Genomic DNA, 21204 nt, shown 5'->3' with positions numbered 1-21204 from the left:
GAAAATCATCTCCAACCGAGGACTAGGCCAAATGACCAACCGTCTGACCATCTTCAGCCAACCAACTAGCCCAATTTTATTTTTATTTTTGTTCTTTTTCATTTGCCCAGCCCACTTTAGGGTTTAAGGCTAGGTTTTTTTTGGGTCCGGCCCTTTTTTTTTATGCCCAGCCCACTTTTCTTTTTTATGTTTGGACTTTTTTTTTTATTTTTAAATTTCTAATTTTTTCCTGCACAATTTCGTACTATTTTACCTTATTTTATTTCAATTCTTCATATTCCATACTATAGCCATTTTGCCCTCGATTGGAGATGGTAAGAAATATGGCCATGCATTATTCATTAAAATATTAATTTCTTGAAGGGCCATAAGGCTAAAACGAGCCATCTGGATAGCTTTCGGTCGGAGATGATCTTACCTGCACACCCCTACTTCCCTACTGAAAACTAAACCCTTCATCCTCCTAACCATAGGCAATAGCAACCCACCCCACAAGAGTGTCTTGGGTGCGCGTATGGAGTGGAAAATGGTATGAGAAGGGGGTGGAAGAAAACATGGGGTAGTGGCGAGCCTCAAATCAGAGGTGGTGGACCATAGGTGTTTTTATGAGTGTGTCGCGTAGGAAACCGGTGGTCTGGTTTTCCTACACTAGAATTTCTCCAACCCCACCTCCAATGGAAAAACAAAAAGAATGCCTTCGAAATCGAAAACTATGGCAACCATGTGAGGCGCGAGAGCATTATCCTCATACTTATGAGTTATGACATCCTTGCGATTGGTTCTACGATGACTAAAAGCGCTCTATAACAATTTTACAACGTTTATGACTACGTTTGATGAGAAAAAAAAAACATTTTTGAGTCGTAAAAGCAGTTTCTAGAAAAATAATTTAAAACAAGCTTTTAACGTAAATAACTTCCCCCTAAGTGTTGTTGTACACACTGAAATAGCATATTCCATGAGCCCGATAAGAAAAGGGGTATTTTAATCTAAATGCTTGGTTTTTGAATTTTTGAGACCAAACATCTAAGGCTCTAGCACCCCTAAACGCTTTAGGGGTGTCTCGAGCCCAGGCATTAAAGTGAAGTGAACGAGCACCTTTCCCACTAGGCCATTACATTCAATGGTTCGAAAGCCATCTCCATGCCTTCCAGAAATTTAAACAAAATAACTGAAAAGAAAGAAAACCATTCTGATTATCTTCCCCCCAATTGACATTGTGGTGTTATCCAATCGGGATTTTAATTCTTTTAAGTTCTTGACTAAAAAAATTAAAATATTACTTGTACATTGTGTCCATTCAAAATCTGAGCAATTATTTGGGCATAGGTGAGATTTTCACTGTTGAGCTGGGGTCTTTACTTAAGACTTACAATTGACATGGAGATTACAGATTTGATAACTTACTCAGCAATCACAGTTGATTTGGTGTTGCAATGTACAAGCAATAATCATCCTTTAGGTCCCTTACTTTGACTCGTCGAGCATCTTTTAAGATCTTGGCAAAGCGAACTACGGACAATTTAACGACTTTTAGTCATAATTTCGATTTAGGTAAATTTTTTTTTATACTTCTTGTTCAGCCACTTTTATTCACAAGGATCGATTAAAAATGTCCTAGTTTAGATTTATTAGAGTAGATTTGTTTGGACTTTTGCTTTCGGCCCCGTTTTTCAAACAAAAGAAACCCGAGCAAACTGATTTGGGGGAATGCAAATTGCAAACTAAGATGGAAAATAAATAGTTACAATCACAATATTACAAAAAAAATAAAAAAAATAAAAAATAACCTCACAAAAATTAAATTAAAGGCAGTAAAAAAAAAAAAAACACAAAATTGTAAAGAATATAAGCAGAAGGGCAATTATAAGCAATTCTACAGTGAGCTAGAGTCTCTCCCATTTTCCACTATACAGACCTAAATCACTGCCTGCCGGATACAGCACAGATTACCAATACAAAAATTTAAACCAGCCACCATCGCTCGTTACAAGGGAAAGCCACATTCATCATGGATTGCTATTGTTCAGTGTTCGGATCTTTGTCTTGATACGAAACTTGGGAGTAGCGGAAGTTGTACCGGAAGGAGTAGCGGAAGTGGCGCCTTCGGATGGCGCAGGCCTGGCGGTTTCAACCCCTGTGATCGCCAATTTGTTGGAACCGCCAGGCTCGACCGGTTTGAGTTGCACAGTTGCCGACTTCACTCCAAGTACCTCCGTCTTGCTTGGTAGCTCCGTCGATGGTACTTTGGCGCTCTCGTTCAACAACTTCGCTATTTCTTTCTCCTTGTGCTTTTTCTCCTTCTTTAGGCGCTTCCGCTCCAAATACTCGGGATTATCTCGGTGGCCCTTGTGGCCATCCCGCTTTCGTTTCTTTTCCTTGTCTTTCTTTTTCTCCTTTTCTTTCCCGCGAGGAAGAGAATCCGCCATTCCAGATGAACCACCATTAATATCGGTCCTAGGAACTGAAAGTTCTTGGAGACTTGCATACTTCTGTACTTCTGCATCTCGGTTATCTTGGATAAAGCTAGGTGATGGATCTTCGGGCTGAGGCAGTGCAGAAACTTTGCTAGAATCGGCAGTGCACTGCAATTCCTTTCCTATATCATCGACATCGCTAGCAAGTTTTGCGCTACCAATGCTGGCAGTCATCCGGGATCCAAGATCATGCCAAGAGTTAACTTCCTCAAGATTTTGATTGCTAAGGCTCACCTCTGCAAAAATTTTGTGCGGAGCATCCACAGATACTGAACTGCTGGCGCCACGATCAGTTTCAAGATGCCCACCTTGCGACCTCTCAACAGTTTGATTATCACCTTCTGCTCTGCTAGTAGTAGCAGAACTTTTGACCCTGATCTTAACCGTCAGCTTCCGTTTATGGCTGTTAGAAACGGTATCTGCGTCCTTGAAAGATTCGAGAACAGCCGAGCTGTCCTTGAAAGGTTCCAGAACTGCCAAGCTATCCTTGATAGGTTCTGAAACCGTTAAGCCATCAAAACTACCAATCGGAGGTTCTGGAGCACCAAAACCACCAATGGAAGGTTCTTTAGAGACCAAACTGCCACCAGAAGGTTCTGGATCACCCAAACCACCACCAGGAGGTTCTGGAGCACCAAAACCATCAGTTGTAGGTTCTGGAGCACCCAAATCATCCTTGGAAGCAGCTGGAAAGGCAAACCCGTCCCTGGAAGTTTCTGGAGCTGGAATAGAAAACCCATCTGTAAAAATTTCTGGAGCAGCGAAAACATCTCTGGAAGTTTCAGGGGCAGTTAAATCATCATGTGAAAGGTTTGGAGCTTCGGAAGGTGGTTCCACATATTTACTTTCTGGAATGAAAGCAGCAAAGATGTTTTTCTGCTCTTGGAAGCTTTCCGCATCACCTAAATGAAATGGTTTATGATCTCTTGGCACTCCATATAGTGTTGGCGGCCTGAAAATGAATCTCGGTTCAGTTACAATTAATAGAAACTAATGAAAAACGTCAAGCTTTAAAGAACAAATGAACTCCATACTTGGCAAAAGAGAAAAACCCGAGTAATGTTTTTCATCTTGGAAAGGAATCATAATCAAGTGAAAATAAATAAGGGAAACAGTGTTTCAACCTTCCGGCAAGGATTTGTAGGATGCAGAATAAGTGATGACGAAGAAAGATATTATTAAAAGCCATCTGGCCTTCAAGTAGACGAAGCAAAGCCACAAGAGTTTCGCTCCTGATGTTGTCAGTAAGATCAGATCCACCTCTAATCTGGCATAACCTCATAGCATGCATGGCCAGCTTCACCTGCCCTGCAATCAAGGAAAATATACAATAACGAAAATGCACACTTGTAATGAAACAATGAGATTTCCAACATTCACGAGGAAAGTAGTGACAAGAACCTCGGAAGGACATCTCTTCATCTAAATATTTGATAAACAGTTGCAAAGCTGCATCAATGCCTTTACAATGGAATTCAAGATCAAGGAGTGCTCTGCTTGCTTCAACCCGAACTTGCCATACTGCCTTGATATCCCGAAAAGGTTTTACAAGTTCAAACACGCGATCCTGTAGCAAGTCAAAGAGCTGGATAAAGTCGCCAACACTACATGTAAATACAACAAGTTTAAAAAGAAAAGCATAGGCGAGAAATTACTCACCATAGGAACAAATCCCAACAGTTTTAGGGCAATCTGTGTCAGGGCCCTAATACAACTGATCGACAAGATACCATTGTAACTAGGCATCAACCTGGAACATGCCAGTTCCAGACACAATCAATTATATGTATTACTGGATATAAACCATTGAATTCAGTATGATATGAGTTAACACACCTGTCAAATTGCAAGAGGCGATCAATGCGCTTCAGAAGAGACGATAAAAGGAGAATACTCTGAAACAGAGTAAAAGGAACACATGATTATAAACTTCATATTTGTCAATTTTGGGATTATCCAACGTGATAACCCATGTGAATCATTGGATGACATGTATTTTTTCAGAGGTTATGCCCTTAAGAGTCTGGGGTAACAACAGTATCATGTAAAAGCAATTCCAAAATGGACTACACCTAAGACAAGTGCACATTACATTATCTAATCCTATGTACTTCTAACATAAACCAACACAGTGTTCATCATAGCCAAAGACAGACATGTAAGCCTCAACAGAACTGCCGAGCATTATCATGTAAGACAAACCTGTTGCCCAAATTCAAGTTCTCCAACAGACTCAATTAATGCAGCAAGCCAGAAGACATCAGAGTAAGGGTTCCCATTGTTGTCATTGTACTGTCAGAAAATTAAAGACAAAACATTAAGAATTGATATTCAGAATGAGGCACTTGGAGGGAAGTTCAAAATTCAAATAATACTAATATACAAAATCCAGATTGTTTACTGTATTTTACTGTAAGACAACGGCCATGCATAGCAAGACATAATAGTATTGCAGAATTATTTCTCGTGTTCTCCAGTTTAGAAAGTCTAATCGAGGCCAACTGAAAAATATTGTTCTTATTGTGACATTGTCACCTTAATTTTTTCAATTGACGCTATCCACAACAATACTACCTTCAAAAGTTGTAAAACAAACTCTACAGCCTCTCTTGGACTTTTCTTGTCAGCAGCTCTGACCATAGCAATAGCATGAGGAATGGCCTGCAAGTTATAGAAACAACAATATAATATACAGATGGTCCTTGACCAATGAAATACATTACCATCAATAAAGATGATGACGATGATAATGATATAAATAGCATGATACAATCATAGATTTAACTACGAAACACATAAAAGACACTAGTCGAACGTGTTCATGATAGCTAATCCAGAACTCAGATGCATATGTTATCACTATGCCTATGTCAGGAAACTGAGATCCAAAACACCAAAACAAGACTATGTACTGTCTACAGGTGAGAGTGAAGGTCGAAGTTATGCATCATAAAGGCACATAAAATGAAATTGCTTGACAATTTTGTGTTAGGTAAAGGAAAGCTACCAAAAGAAGCATTTTATTGCAACTTCTTTGAAAAGTTGATACGTAAGTGGGAATTACGCATCACAAACTTATTACTTATCCTACCTCATTTCATTACCTCAAGAACAAAGTACTCAGAAATGTCATGGAAGTCATTTGGCCTGGCAATATTAACAAGAAAAATCTTTGTTAACTGGCATTGTTCAAGTAAGCTCTTGACCACTTGGAGTTCAAACACAAATGTACAGAACATACTTGGGCAGTCCAATGTTTGCATCAAACCTTCGGCTTTTATAAAATTTCACTAAATGGAGTAGACCAGCCCAATCAGTATCCTGCAAGACAATCACATCATTCTGAACATGCCAATGTAAAAGTTGAAGTCTCAAGCCAGATACATACACTAAATAAGAATTGCAATGCAAATGAAAAAGCTACTGTTGGAGCTAAGAATAACAAACTGACCAATTCAATGAATCAATTTCCATAGTAGAAGAAAATTGTCACTTCAGTTGCGTAAGATACTAAAGAACCACCCAAATACCCTTACATATGATATATATCATATACGTTTATTTTTATTTTTTATGAGCTAATACCCTTGCATATGTTAAATTGTTAAGGGAAGCAGATTATTATAACCAAATTTGCAATAAACTAGAAGTTCAAGTGAAGCAATGCGGCTAATACAAAAAGCATTAAAACTATTCTAGATTACTAAGATCTGAAATTGTTATATCACATCACTAAAAAGAATCAGATAATGTTCCTGTTAGGAACTAAAATAAAATAAAGTGGGCGGTGCTATCCACACAGCTCTTTTTACCTTTCAGACACTGTTAATTTCTGTCATTTGATCCTCTTCAATTTATTCGATCTGACGGTCGGAAATTGAGAGAGGTGTGGAAGGTAAACATGGGTGCGTAGATAGCACAACCCAATAAAGTAACTCAAATCAATCATAAATATTTGTAAATATGCTTAGAACACCAGATACAAATATCCTAAGGTAAAGAATTAGATAATTTGCATGAACCAATTTCAATCTTTTAACGATGAAGAACACAACACAAGTGAACCATGGATTCCAAGGCATATAACAATAATTTACCTCAGATGCTGTATTAGCCAAAGCAAACGCGGCCTCAATTCGAACTCTCCAAAAGGCCTTGAAATCATAGAAACAAACTTCAGAAACTTACGCCTTGAGATACATAATTCCACGCAATTATAACTCTGAAAGTGGCTAAACCTTGGAGTCAATGAGGAAATTATTCAGAGCGTTAACAACAGAAAAGGAAAGCTGTGGTAGAGACTCCAGTGTTGCAATTGCTTGTGCCTGTGCAACGACATCTTTGTCCTTCTCCAACTGATTAATCTGATATGGCATACCAATGCTACAAATAGTCAAGGACCAATAGACTTATCTAACCCACATATTAAAATCTCCAAGAAAGCATATAGAATAACCATAAGCCCATTCTTACCCACATCTGTACAGGTTGATTGAAATGAATTTCAGCAAGATATTCAATTTCCGGGTCTGCCCTCATCCACAACAACGGTGACTCCATACTGCCAAAATAAGAATTTCAACAAGCTGAAAATACAAAATAAATATTCATATAATAAGAAAACACAAAATAAATATTCATCCAATAATATTATACCTAGAACGAATGTCTAGAGCTGGCGTAGCATCCCCATTATCATCAGCCCCATCTAGTTTTGAACTCTTTTTAGGCTTCTGAAAGCGTCTAGCAGCAAGCTTTGAATGGCATTGTATTTCCAGCAGCTGCCACGTTTCTCCAGCCATTGGCAGAACTGGATGATCAAACGTACCATCAAGTTCGTGAGCCCTGATGCTCATCATTCCAGGCCATCCATTGTCAATATCTCGCTTTTCAGGTTCTGGATTTGCATTAACTGCTGAAGCAATTGAATCTGATCCGCCTGTGCATCCACGTAACACTGCCAATTCAACCATATTCTTCCTCTTGTTATAGGAGAAGCCCATCCTTTCAATTTAAGTGTCAATAAATGAAGAGCATATTAGTTACTGAACCGTTAGAAAGATCCAGCATGAAATGAGAAGAGTAGTGTGCAGCTCATGCATACCTCAGCAGTGGACAACCACACAATTCCACCCAGCGAGGAAAAAATTCTTTAAGAAATGGACGCTCAAGATTGCCAACCTTATTAGCAAAATGCCTAAACTGCACCACAATTTATGGTATAACTACAACTGAAATTATAGCAGCTTATACTTTTTATCCAGCAATATGTCAAAGGATGTTCATACCTCCTTCGTACTAAGGGATCTTAAAGAACGGATCTTATCTGGAGCCCTATTAACTATTGCCTGCAAAATCTGTAATCAAACATATCGTATCAGCTGGCAAGAAATAACTACAATCTATAATTCACACTCAGAATTCTATCAAAGCAATTCCCTTCCTCCAGTTCCCATCATTCCTTTAAATCACATCATGTACAAGGCTCATTGAGATTTTTTTTTTCATATTTCCTAAACAGAAATTACTTGGAGTCAGGCATGTAGGCCAGTTATGCTCATATGCATACATGTTTGATACCTCACACTATATTCATGTTTTGAGATTACAGGAAGAAACCAAAAAGGGCATGGTTATGCGGTCGTGCCTTGACCAAAGTAGTAAAAAAAACTTCAATATCCCCACAGAAGATCTTATGGGCCTGTTTGATAACCATTTTAGTTGTTAATTTTTAATTTTCATTCATTCATTCTTTGTTTATTCCCCACCCCCTCCCACAACTCTTTTTCATCCCTCCTTTCCCCCATATACTTTCCCTATTTCTCAAGCACAAAAAGTGATAAGTAAAAACTAAATGGCTACAAATCGGGTTCCTAAACAGACCAATATAATGTAATATCCAAAAAGCACAAATGCTTGCAGCCCAAATGATAAAGGCCGTGACTAGCCTTTAATTGATAATACTTGGCAATGTTAGGTTCAACGTACAGGATGAGTGAAAGCATGGTGAAACAAAAGAAACCAATGAGTTCCTAGAATACTTACTTTACGAAAAGACTCTGGTCCCATCTGCTTTTCCAGCATTTGAAGGATTGCCACCTTTTAAGAGGTTCATGCAGTCAATAGGTGAAGATGGAGATAAAAAAAAATGAACATATTGATACTCCATGGTAATGAACAAAAAATTTCAACATTACTCACAGATTTCCATGACCTAATTTTGCTGTATATTCCAATGCATTGAGTTCCATACAAATCCTTACAAGAAGCAGCAGAACTTAAAGCGGTTGCACCACTATCATCTGCTTTGCAAACAGCACAATTTGCCTGCAACTCCATAAAGGGAAAAAAATTTGTCAACATAAATTTGAGAAAGAAGAAACTGTAACTCATGTAGCTTTAATTTCTTTTGTCCAAGGAAAGACCAAGACAGAACAAACCAGAAGTAGGGAAGTGAAAGATTAATATGAAATAGGACAAATACTTCTTGGGAGACCAGAAATCCTTGAAAAATGAAAAACTCGATACTAGCCAAAAGGACAAGGGTTGCAACAATCAGCTAAGGTATCAACTTCCCTACATCAATCATGACTTCATCTATTAAATTCACTTTACTAGTGAAATGGTTCTTCATTACCCATCCTACTATGTATATGACTTATTTGCATAGCAGAGAGCACCATATATTAAGTATGGAGTACATGCATGTCCCCATAAGAAAGCAAACCTTGTATCTCCGGTAGCGGGCTTCATTATTTCCCAAATGTTTTTTGATAAAAAAATCTGTCAAAAACCCAGCAAGACCGTCCAGCAGCCACTCTGACAATATGAGTAAGCAACCATATCAGAGCCAATGGATTTTCTCATAACTTAATAAAACAATTTGGTACCAATTATCTAAATACCAAATAGTAGTACAAACCATAACACTCTACTAGCTTACCATCATTAGGTGCCTCGGGAGTGATATAGACACCAAACCATTGTCTTGCAAGAGCAAACGCAAGTTTAATCCTCGTGTCAATGGTCTGTTGTGAAAAGTTATACACACATCAGCTTAATAGAAAACATGAGATGAAAAAGAGAAATGTACAAGACATGCACTATTTTGCAGCTCATGCCAAAACTGCAATGGAAAACGATTGTTCATTATATAATGAATATTACAATTACTCTAGAAGCTTTTTTCAATTAGTGGCAAACACAAAATAAATGCTCAAATTTGTTTTCATGTCAAAACTACGATGAAGAAGCTTATGAATTAAAATCATTAATATGTTATACCATCAATAAAAAAACTAATTATTGAATGTGAGACGGCTTTATGTTTTGGGTTACATTGAAATCGAACCCTGGAACTATCATAATCCTAATCCATTACCCCATCCTCCCTGACCACCTGGGCCAACCACAAAGATAAGATTTTAAATATGCAGTGGTCAGGGTATCTGAACGGAGTGGTAAACAGAAAAACTTTCCATTTTTCAGGTTTCTATTTAAGTATTAAATCGTTAATGCACCTTGCTTAAGCTAGCTTTATGTTGTTTATTCACTGCCTACTACATTTATCAAACCTCCACAATGGATTTTACACCTACATACAGATCTTGCTTAACTTTCGTAAATGTGAAATAATAGCATCATATGAATGTGACTCGTAGAAAATATGTGGAATAACCAAACCTGATCAATGATCTTCTCATCAAATAAAACTTGAGAACTAAAAACGCTCATGGACGCCCCCGAACTTAATGATGATACTGCCATCTCGGGCTCAATAAAAACTTGCTTGTATGACCCAAAAGGAAATTCTATCGCAAGGTAATCCTTATAACAGCTGTGGAGTTAAAACATAATGGTAAGAAAATGATGTATGATGTAAAACATGAAGACACACATTACGAAACCAAACAAAGCCATATGACTAGAAGACAAACCTAAATGCACTATGGAAAAACTCTACAGTATTCCGAAGCTTCGACAGATTAATGGGCAAGCACATGTGAGATATTAGACCAAATTGCTGATCAGGAAGGATTTCAAAAGGCGCAACCACCAAAGATATCCACCGAGCGCTAACTGGAACATCTAATCTATAAACATATGTTTTGCGAGGAGGATCATCCTTGCTCAAAACCTGCAATGAAGTCGTTATGCATAGTTGCAACATCAACACGGAAAACACAGTATGATACAATTATACTAGATGTGAACATTGACTGGCCAAATGCACCCATGTAGAATGTTAGTGAGTTATTTGCACACATAGATGGCAACAACAACTTAAGTGACAAATTTTGAAGGAATATCCTAGATATGATTATCCAATTACATTTACAATTGCTGCAAGCCATATCTCGATTATGACTTTATCTCACACTACTACTGTCTATAGATACTCAAGATGATGCCACAACGCTTGGCTCCATAACAATAGTTCTATTCCACCATATATACATAGAAAACCTTGATTTTGAAATTGGAAACTCAAGCCAAATGGTAATACGAAAATAAACTTCTACAGGCATTCAACAAGGCTGCAGAAATTGAATTTCGTCTCAATATCTAGGCCTCTGCATGAGGATGCACATGGCAACTGGTCTTCAATAGACTAAGGGTTAGCTCTCTATATTAAAGATCCATGTCACGTACCGGCAAAAGAAGAAAAGAACATTGTCATGTAAAGACGATACTACATAGACACAACCCCCCACCCCCAAAAAGAAGGATTTTGTGAATATCGAACTTAAAATTGGTAAAATTCCGTCTCAATACAGAAGCATGGTGACACCTCCACTAGTTTATTTTTTTTTCTTGGTTATATGACTTCCATTAGCTAATTGTCATTCTATTATATGCATAATAAGATGAATGCTGGTGAAGCGACAAAAACTACATATTGGTTTACAATTTGTCAAGTCATTAGAAAGGTACCAATGACCATGTAATAACAACACTAACGTTTCTACAAATATTTTAAATGCTGACTAGTGACTAGATAAGAAAACTAGCAAGATTGTTGAGGTGAAGGAACGGAAAACAGTTTCAATTGCCTATGTACTACCTTTTTTTTTTTTTCCAAGGGAAGCGTAGTTTCTGGTATCCAGGATGTACACACACACCTTATTGGCTTTCAACAAATTACTATTGGTGTCTCTAGCATACCTGGACTTCATCAGCATAGAAACCTGGCCAGTTGCATGGTTGCATTTAAATGGGGATTTACAGAATTAAAGAAATTACTTCCACAATAAGTACTTAAATGTATTTTCTTTTTGTCTCCACTTGAAAGCTTGACTTTCATGCTGTATATTGCCCTTAACAATAGAGATTGTCCCATCACCCAAGTTAAAGGTCCACTCAACAGAGCATCGATCCAGTAGATGCCAGCGGTGAGCGTGGATCGAACACGCGACCTCAGATCTTCAGTCTGACGCTCTCCCAACTGAGCTATCCCCGCAAATAGTGCACCAACCAGGAATCGAACCCCGGTTTATATCATGGCAAGGCATTAATCATACTAAGTGATAAAAACTTGCTGAAAAACTATTTCTTTTTGTGACAAATTTCCTTACTTTTCTAAGAGAAGCATTTACTTCAAACAATATTTTTCTATTGTTTGCTAACTACTATTATACAGATTAAAAACCACAGAAAATGCCTATTAATTTCAGATTTTATTCTGCTATACTTTTGTCGCACAATTACATTTTACACACTGGTTAATGGACTCATCACAGGCATGTGCACTTCTGTCATGAAAAATACACAATATGTTGGCACTTAAACATGAATAGACGTGTTCTATCATTGATCTCACCTGGTATAGTAAGTTTCCAGTGCTAACAGCCACAAGATTTTGTGCAACAGTGAACTCCAGATCATAGCTGAACATGTAATAGTCATTATGAATATGCCGAGTGTTATCAATAATATGCAAAACTATCAAAAGAACAGCACAGTTAGACAATTAGTACCAGCAACTTTGTGAATTGTCATCTATACAAGGGAACCAGCACCGTGCACGCCGTATCTGGTTATCGGTATGTAGAATGGCATCATGAAAATAAATTCCCGTCTCCGCTTTTTCTACCCAATAATCAACACGAACCAACCTCACATTCTGCACCAACACCAAACAACATGAGAAGCCATAGACAAGAGAAATGCAGTCACAACACATTATGCCAATTGAACCCTCCACAAAATGATCGGTTCTGATACTGGTCATTTCCTAATAACTTCTGGCATAAAATCATCATTCATCTTCTATTAAGCTATGAACACATGCCACAAAAATTCTAGATAGGCGCAGGGAAACAAAAATCTGAAACATACGCAAGTAATTCTTTTTACTTCTTTCTGAATCGATATGTACAAGTATAAATGCTTAAACGTGTAAGCCCATATGGGCATACGTAATGACCCTGGCAGCTAAATTTCGATACAAAACACAAAATGTAATGCTATTTTGTAACCTTTTACATTTATCAACCTGAACTCTAAAAACCCACCACCAAAGTTCTAGAAAAGCACAGGGCAACAAAAGTCTGAACCATACGCAAGTAATTCTTTTTCTTCTTTTTCAGTCAATATGTACAAGTATAAATACTTAAACGTGTAATTCCATATGCGCATGCCCTTCCAGCTAAAGTTGATACAAAACGCGAAAATTAATGCCATCCTAGCCATTTACATTGATCAATCCTGGAGTTTGAAAACCCACCACAAAATTTCAACTCACAAAACCACAACTCCAAAAATAAACCGTAACCTGCTTGGCTTCTCCAGAAGACTGCTGCACCTCATTATCCCCAAGCAATTGCTCCTGCGGTTCGCTTCCGGCCTTGAAAGCCTTACAGCAATTGATCAGTAAATTCGGGACCAGCTCTCTCTCAAGAGCCGATATATATGTTGACCCTGCCGCATCCGCAGCAGAGTTCGGCGATGTCACCCAGCTCCATCTCCTCTCGCTCTCCGCATCTTTATGATTACTCTGCGGGTAGTATTCGAACTCGGTCTGCTCACCGTCGACTGAAACACTCTCAATCCCCAAATTCTCTGCGTGTAACCCTACAATCCCAATTTCTGGGACCACAATCTTCAACTCAGTGTACCTACAATCCCATCAAAATTAAACAAAATCAAGCAACTTAAACACTAACCATACAGAATCACAACAATTTCTGGCTCCCAAAGCAGTTTATCTACGATCCAATTTTTACCAAAAACAAAACCCAATTCACAATTTCCCCGAATCATAAAACCCAATTCGAATTTTCCCAAAACCCATAGAGATTCGCCACGAAATCAGTGAACATGCAACAGTGTATTCTTCCTTTTGTGTGTGTTAATGAAGGGCAGAGACGAACCCGTAAATGCGACGTTTATCGACGTCGATGCAGAGGCAGAGCTTCTGGTGGCGGACGACGGACCCTGAGTTTTCAGGCTTGGCGTCTTCGTTCTTGGGCTTTCGTGGCTTCGCCATGGACGTACGGAATCCTAGAGAGAGAAAGCTAGAGAGAGAAGGATCGAACAAGCTCAGTAGCTGTCTAGCTTTTTATCCCAGATAAAATAAAATGAGGGTTTTATTTATAGACGCACTCACGGGCTTCTCTCTGGCTAAGGAGGACGACAACTGCGTTATGCTTCTCGTCTCGACCGTACACTTGTTGATGATACTGATCTAACGGATGATAAAAGATCTTTGCTGAAAACAAAGTGTGGTTCAGATTGTATGTGTGGGACCCTTGGGGTGACAAAACTAGTTTTTTGTTTTTGATCTCTTTCTTTTAACAAAGATAATTTTATCGAAAAACTCCCAGTATGTTTATTTTAACAAAAAATCATATTTTTACATTAAAAGTTCTGGTATTATTCATTTTACCTTTATTTTGTTTAAAACTCAAAGTATTCAAATCATTTTCATTAGTTTTCTGTTTAACAAATTGCATTGCGTCACATCAAGCAAGAAAGTCAAATTTGTAATGAACGCCTACAAAGTTTGGAAATTAAGAAATGCCCCATGTATTTCATCTTATATGCTTAACTTACCACTTAAGGCTTGAATCACTTTGAAATCTTTCTTCTAAATCTAACAAGATTTTGGTCGTGCAAGAGGTTGGTAAAGTTCATAATCCAATGGCAAGGTGCTCATAAAAAGAAGGCATCACCCAACAAGTAGTAGATTTTGATGAAATCTTGTTTTAAACGTTGGAAAATCGTAAATCTGAATAGAATTTCACTGGTAAATAAATAAAGAGTTCATGCTAGCGCGCTATAACATACATATTGTAAAAAAGATTATAATTTATCAGCCAATAAAACAAACATTTTACTACAATCAACGTGGAAAGATGTTTCAAATTCAAATTCTCTTAATACAGAATTTAGAAAGTAAATAAACAAAATCCATGGCTTGGATGTGGGTTTTATTGTAATAGTTCAGAAACCTTCCAACCCCATTCGTGAATCGCATATTCTCAACGGCCTTTTAGGTAAATTATTCAACTGCATAAGGCATACGGCATTACCATAGGTCCCTCCATAACCTACCAGAGAGCCACAGATCTCTCTCTCTCTCTCTCTAGCAGTAAGCCCAACTGAACCCGCGCACGCAGCAGTGAGAGAGAGAAATTATTCAAAAATCGGAAGAAATTCGCCGGAAATTGATTCGTAGACGATGAGCATCGAGCCGTTCAACAAGTACTCGTTCTTGAACTCCTAGGGTTTCTGTATTAATTCGATCAATTTGCGCTCTCATTTAAAACTGCAGAAATTTTAATGTCGTTTGTTGATTATCTTCTTGGTGTTTTCAATCGGAATTCAGGCTGGTGAAGCTTACTGCGAGGGCGTTTTACGATGACATACCGACGAAAGGGGAGAATCAGCCCAAGACCGGCCGGAGCGATAATCGGGGGATTGCCGTGGTGGTGCTCGATGCTCTATCGAGGTTTGTGAAGTTAATTGTATTGTTTTTTTGGATTTAGGCAGCGTTTTTACGTTGAAAGATGAAATTTTTAAGTTGATTGAAACCCGAAATCGTAGAAATGTGGAGTGAGAGAGTATTGGTAACTACGATTACTGACTGAGTAATTGGAGAGGGAAAATGTGAATTAGGGTTGGTGAAGTGAGCTATGAGCAACTATTTTGGTTGAATTTCGTGTGTGAGTTTGATTACTTGATCATGCCAAATACTAGGGGCTCATATGGGACGGCTTTTGTAGGAACCATTTTTGCGTATAACTGCTTCTGCTAGAAGTTCCTTTACTATATACTTGTCGAAATCTTTATTAAATACCCAAGTGCTTCCTTGAAAGGCACTCGCAAATGTTTGGTGTTTCCTGCTTTCCAGAAAGTGCTCCTATGACCCATAAGCATTTTAAGTTTTCCTGTCAAACCTAGGCATGTTTGGGATTGCTTCTGGAAGCAAAACAATGCCTGTTTACAACCAAAAGCACTTCTCACTACGTTTGGCAGAAAATTTGAAAGCCATTTTGGGTCGTAGAAGTGATTTTCTAGGAAGCTCTTGAATTTTTGGACTTTTGAGCAAAAGCACTTATTAGCATAAGTGCTTCCTACAAAAGCAGTCCCAAATTAATTCGTAGTGAGAAGCACTTTTGGTTATCTGAAAACACGTTAATTATTCCAGTCCACAAGCAATCCCAAATGGGCCCTACAAAACTTAGCATAGACATTGCTATGAGGGTTTTTATTGTGCATTACATGGGTGATTCCGTGTGTGTGTGTGTGTTTGAGGGTGAAGGTGCACAAACTTTTTTAATTCATCATTTGATTGCTTGTGAGTAATATTTAGATGTTTTGATGCCAGACGACAATGGGTAAGGGAAGAAGATTTGGCAAAGGACTTGAAACTGCACTCGAAGCAACTTCGTCGTACTTTGCGATTTTTTGAGGAGGAAAAACTGGTCACCAGAGATCATAGGAGAGAGGTCATTCGTTTGATCTTAGTTATTGTGTATTATTCAATGCTTTTTGGTTACCAGTTGGTTTGGTCCACCTGATGAGTTTTACGTATTATTCTGATTCATTTTGTGAATATTAATATACAAAAACGGAGAGAAGTTTCTACATGCTTGAAGGGTTAAACCAAGAAGGATATTAACAATGTCGGTATCTGTATTTTTAGGTATCTTTCACGTGTAAGTGATCCTAGTGCTCAATCTAGTTTGAACCATTAGTCATTTCAAATAGAAATTGAGTAAACCAAGATTTCCTAAAGCAATGCTGGAGCTTTGAGGCCCCTCAGTCCAAATTGTCTAATGGCTTTACGAGTTTGCCAATTATAAGAGAATGGTCCTAGGCTCTTAGCTGTTACTTCACTTCATCCCCAACCGTATGATAAAAGCACAAAGAGGGATCCAAGTCCAACCCATGTGACTTGGACAATAACCAGATAAACTCTGATATGACACCTCTTAAAAGATGAGGTACAATAGAAAGAGATAAACACCAGTATGTGGGCGTGTGTTCAAGAGAATTTATTTTCTCAAATTCCAGAAGCTAACAAGAAAGGCCCTGGTATAAATGAGTCAAAAGAGAAATAGTTGTATAGTTTTCCTGAAAGAACTAGATTGCATTTGATTAACGTGAGGCAGGTCAAGCTGGTGTACCAGGCTATTGTAGTCTTCAGGTATGTGGGTTTAATCAGGTTTATAGGATCTAATTATAGCCTGCATCACCAGGTTTAAAAAAAAGTAATTAGATATTGTTGTGAAGGCAGGGAATCAATTTTTTCACTTACAACTTGCTTAAACCTGCAAGAACACCTTGTCATTAACACTTGTTTCTTATAAATAAAATTTACTCTGTATATATGTTTTGTTATTGTTTAACACTATTTTTTGATATATTGGACACTCAAGCCCTCAAGGTCATTTGCACCTTTAATCTTATGATGGAAGATGTAATGAGGGATTGCTTTTTGTGAAATTTCATTTTAGGTTATGCTAGATGATTCTGCCATTCCAATTAATCTTCGTAGTTTGTCCATTGTGGTTGTCCTAGTAGTCCATCGATCTCTATTTGATGAATTATAGTAATCTTTCTCTTGTATATAAAGGTTGAAGTCTAGTAATTTGTACAGAACAAATCTTGCTTCTTTTTGCTGTTGATTGATATGGATTAACAAGCTGCCCTATTTGGCAAGTAACCCTTTATGTGGGTTTTATTCCTTATATCATTAATTTTTGCAGACAGCTAAGGGTGCAAAGGTGCACAATGCAGCTGTTGCTGCCACAGGAGATGGTCCACCTGTAAAAGAAGGTGAAGAGAAAGTTAAGATGCACACTCACTCTTACTGCTGTCTGGATTATGCACAGGTTGGTTTTATAGATTTTGTATACATATATATCTAGATTCTTTTCTTATTTTTAGTTATTTAATTGACTAATTGTAAACAAAACAAAAAACGATTAGATTGATAACTAGATGGTGAATGAATCAATGTTGGTAATTTTGCTGGCTTGACTTGATTATTCAATTTATCAATTGCTGAAAAAATATTGGCTTCTATTTTTTCGGTTAAGGCCTAAACTAGAGTTATATTTCAGATATATGATGTGGTAAGGTACAGACTGCACCGTTTGCGGAAAAAACTGAAAGATGAGTTGGAGGACAAGAACACAGTTCAGGAATATGTATGCCCCAACTGTGGGAAAAGGTCTCAACTGTTTCTTCTTTTACCTGTGTGTTTCTCTGTGTGTTCCTCATTTTGATACTTGAATTATGCATGCAAGCGCAAATCTTTAGATACAACGCTTTAGATGCGCTGCAACTGGTGTCTATGGAGGATGAGTACTTCCATTGTGAAAGTTGCAATGGAGAACTTGTGGCTGAGAGTGACAAGCTAGCTTCGCAAGAAGTAGTAGGAGATGGAGACGACAATGCAAGGAGGCGGCGACGTGAAAAATTAAAAGACTTGCTTCAAAAGATGGAGGTTTTTGCTCTGTCTTTTTCTTGAGTTTGATATGTAATGATGCACTTTACTGTACTTGTGTATTCTACTGCTCTAATTGTTCTCTGAGTTGATAAATGAAATGAATGCAGGTACAGCTGAAGCCTCTAATGGACCAAATTAATAGAGTTAAAGACTTATCTCCTCCTGAATTTGGAAGTCTCCAAGCTTGGGAAGCGCGAGCAAGTGCTGCTAGACGTGCAGAGAATGGTGAGTCTAGTGCCATGGATCCCTCCAAATCTTCTCATGGGATGGGATACGGTGGAACGCCAATGCCCTTTCTTGGAGATACAAAGGTAAGTCTAATCCCTTCCCTCCAAATATCCAATCATGTCTATCAGTCTTGAGGTGTGTTTGGGATAACTGTTTTTTATTTTACGGTAATGACTATATGGTATTTGCATCAGCTGTAAGGATTTGAAATATCTCCGTTTGCAGGTTGAAGTTGATTTCTCTGGGGTTGAAGGAAAAGGAAAGGATATTAAATCTGAAGCTGATGGTACAAGCCTGAAAGTTTTGCCACCTTGGATGATCAAGCAAGGCATGAACCTTACAAAAGAACAACGTGGAGAGGTCAAGCAGGAGCAAAAGATGGATGGCAGTGCAAGTGTAGCAGCTCCAGAGTTCTCAGAAGACAAAAAATTCAGTACCGAAAATAATGAGAAAAATATACAGGTTTGTGCAATAATTTCTTGCTTTGAGACCCCTTTCAAAATAAATAAATAAAACTTTTGAGTTAATTGGATCTTCATTGTTTTACAGGATGAGTATTTAAAAGCTTATTATGCTGCTCTAATAAAAAGACAGCAAGAAGAAGAAGCAAAGAAAGCACAGGAAACACAGATCTCCGATGGTCCCTCTGCAGTGTCTCCTAATCGTCGGGTTGGCATGAAGTCAAAGCGCGAGGATGAAGGAGAAGATACTGTAGACTGGGAAGAGGCTCCAGTAACAGGTAAATGTTATCATTTGGCAATCAGTGTTCAATTTCAGATTGTTCTTTAATTTGAATTGCCGTCCTCTAATTCAGTTAATTTCGACAAACAATGAGAATGGCACGTGGTCATTAAGCCAATATATGCGGTGATTTATGTTGTATGCATATTCAAGTTTTTGGTTCGCAGTTCATTTCTGTATAGAAGTACAAAGTTTGACAATGCATTGTGACAGATTCTTCATTGATGTGCTTGAATATCGTTGTGCTCTAGTTTCTGCTTTTGACGTCTTTTCTCCATACACGCTACAGGTAATGCAGAAAATTATAAGGTCCATGACTTGAATGTCGAAGCTGATGCTACAGCGGACGATGAGGATGATATAGACTGGGAGGAAGGCTAAAGAACATGACTTGAACACCGAAGCTGATGCTATTGACGAGGATGATTTAGGGAACGGTATGGATTTCAAGGATCTGAAAGGTCCAAAGTAATCAAAAGCAGTCCTTAGGTCCCCACCGTAGGTGCAGTTTCCCTTTTCTTGTGTATTAGGTGGAGTACTGCTGATTTTTACTTAGTCCTGGCTTCGTTTGTTACTCCTCGAGACTTTGCTGGCAGATTTAGTGTGACAAATGCGACAGTTTCACGTAATTTTCATCGACTCGGTATCCTTTGAAGGATTTGTATACTGTGAATTCCGATGGTTTTGCTAGGATTTAGGTCCAACTATTGTAAAGTTACAAAAAAATATCATCAGAGTTGGTACAATTTAGGTAAATTAGTGGAAATTCTTGTGTTCTTAAAATTACAGAATTTGCCATCAACACCCTTATTTTCTCAATTTTTGAGATGGTCAACAACCTGTTTGAACTTTGCGCTTTCAAAGTAAAAAGGAATGGGCCAAAAATAGTGTTAAAAGTTGTGATCAAAGAGGTCAATATCATCCAAGAAAAGTAGATGAAAAATGTTGGGCCACGTCGGCAACCCCACGTGGCTGATTGTGGTCAGAGTAGATGGTAGAAGGAATAGAACTTTCTAAGCACGGCCGTTGTCTCGTGTCATACAAGTATTTCTCATGAAAATGAGTAGACCGGACACCATGTAGGGCATACTGTCCTACCGACGCAAAGTGGGTGAGACCAAGAATGGCACATAGGGCACTTTTTAGCCCTAGTTTGAAATCTTGTATTTGATCTTAGGCACTCGACGCTAATATCTCCTTTGTACAAGGGTAACCTAATCAGGCAAATACCAAATTTCCCCATGAAAAAGGAAGGTAAAAGGGCATGTTAATTGCTTGCCAGCCATATGGCCATCTGAATCCATGGTCTCCATGGATTTGGTCCACCCGACAAGAGGCTTTTATCTTGGAAAAAAGGCAATTCAAAGTCCATGCCCATTCCCGAAAGAGAGAGAGAGAGAGAGAGAGAGAGAGAGAGAGAGAGAGTGAAGAGGGGATATAATGCCTTGGAGGTCGTGCTTGCACACACAACCATATTGGATCTTTGTGTAACTTGCTAAAGTCTATATTCGTATTGGTATTTGCTTATTCCACTCCATTTTATGCATCAAAAATGTGTATTGACATTTAAATTTCTCGTCACAATAACAGCGCTCAAGCACTAACTAATTTGTAAATTAATAGAACACTAATTAATTTATAAGGCAATACAACGCTAATCATCTATTTCATCTTCTACCTTCGCGCAAATATTTATTCAAATTGAAAAAATTATATGACCGTTTGGTGATTCTTTATATGTTTTATACTGATAAACGTGAGTAAAATTGAATTCTATTATATTAATCAGCTAGGTGT

The 21204-nt window shown here is 38.1% G+C and overlaps 2 protein-coding genes and 1 non-coding gene across 4 annotated transcripts; 1 reads left to right on the top strand and 2 right to left on the bottom strand.

Moving 5' to 3' along the window:
* Window positions 1-1837: 1837 nt before the first annotated feature.
* Window positions 1838-14046, bottom strand: LOC103437964 (transcription initiation factor TFIID subunit 2). 2 transcript variants are annotated; one of them, XM_008376495.4, is made up of 25 exons: window positions 13850-14046; window positions 13252-13594; window positions 12455-12600; window positions 12298-12364; window positions 10415-10614; window positions 10161-10314; window positions 9421-9505; window positions 9205-9296; window positions 8679-8810; window positions 8523-8576; window positions 7766-7834; window positions 7582-7679; window positions 7134-7481; window positions 6951-7038; window positions 6716-6841; window positions 6575-6631; window positions 5719-5798; window positions 5582-5624; window positions 5052-5138; window positions 4680-4769; window positions 4314-4372; window positions 4137-4227; window positions 3879-4044; window positions 3602-3785; window positions 1838-3429 (listed from the first exon to the last, which is right to left on the bottom strand). In XM_008376495.4, exons 1-25 carry the CDS (start codon window positions 13963-13965, stop codon window positions 2010-2012), a joined length of 4395 nt encoding a protein of 1464 aa, XP_008374717.2. In that variant the 5' UTR covers window positions 13966-14046; the 3' UTR covers window positions 1838-2009. The 2 variants fall into 2 exon arrangements, with proteins under 2 accessions (XP_008374717.2, XP_008374719.2); XM_008376497.4 differs by having other exon boundaries at window positions 8679-8804.
* TRNAF-GAA (transfer RNA phenylalanine (anticodon GAA)) lies at window positions 11866-11937 on the bottom strand. The gene has a single exon. It is a non-coding gene; the product is annotated as a tRNA-Phe (tRNA).
* A 947-nt stretch (window positions 14047-14993) lies between the features above and the next one.
* Window positions 14994-20190, top strand: LOC103437963 (uncharacterized). The gene is made up of 10 exons (XM_008376494.4): window positions 14994-15182; window positions 15307-15429; window positions 16309-16429; window positions 17693-17818; window positions 18050-18159; window positions 18249-18435; window positions 18546-18749; window positions 18892-19128; window positions 19216-19405; window positions 19697-20190. Exons 1-10 carry the CDS (start codon window positions 15160-15162, stop codon window positions 19786-19788), a joined length of 1413 nt encoding a protein of 470 aa, XP_008374716.1. The 5' UTR covers window positions 14994-15159; the 3' UTR covers window positions 19789-20190.
* The last annotated feature ends 1014 nt before the right edge of the window (window positions 20191-21204 follow it).

This window comes from Malus domestica, chromosome 06 (genome assembly GCF_042453785.1).
Source record: "Malus domestica chromosome 06, GDT2T_hap1".
Classification (NCBI taxonomy): domain Eukaryota; kingdom Viridiplantae; phylum Streptophyta; class Magnoliopsida; order Rosales; family Rosaceae; genus Malus; species Malus domestica.
This window is presented reverse-complemented; position numbering and strand designations above follow the sequence as displayed.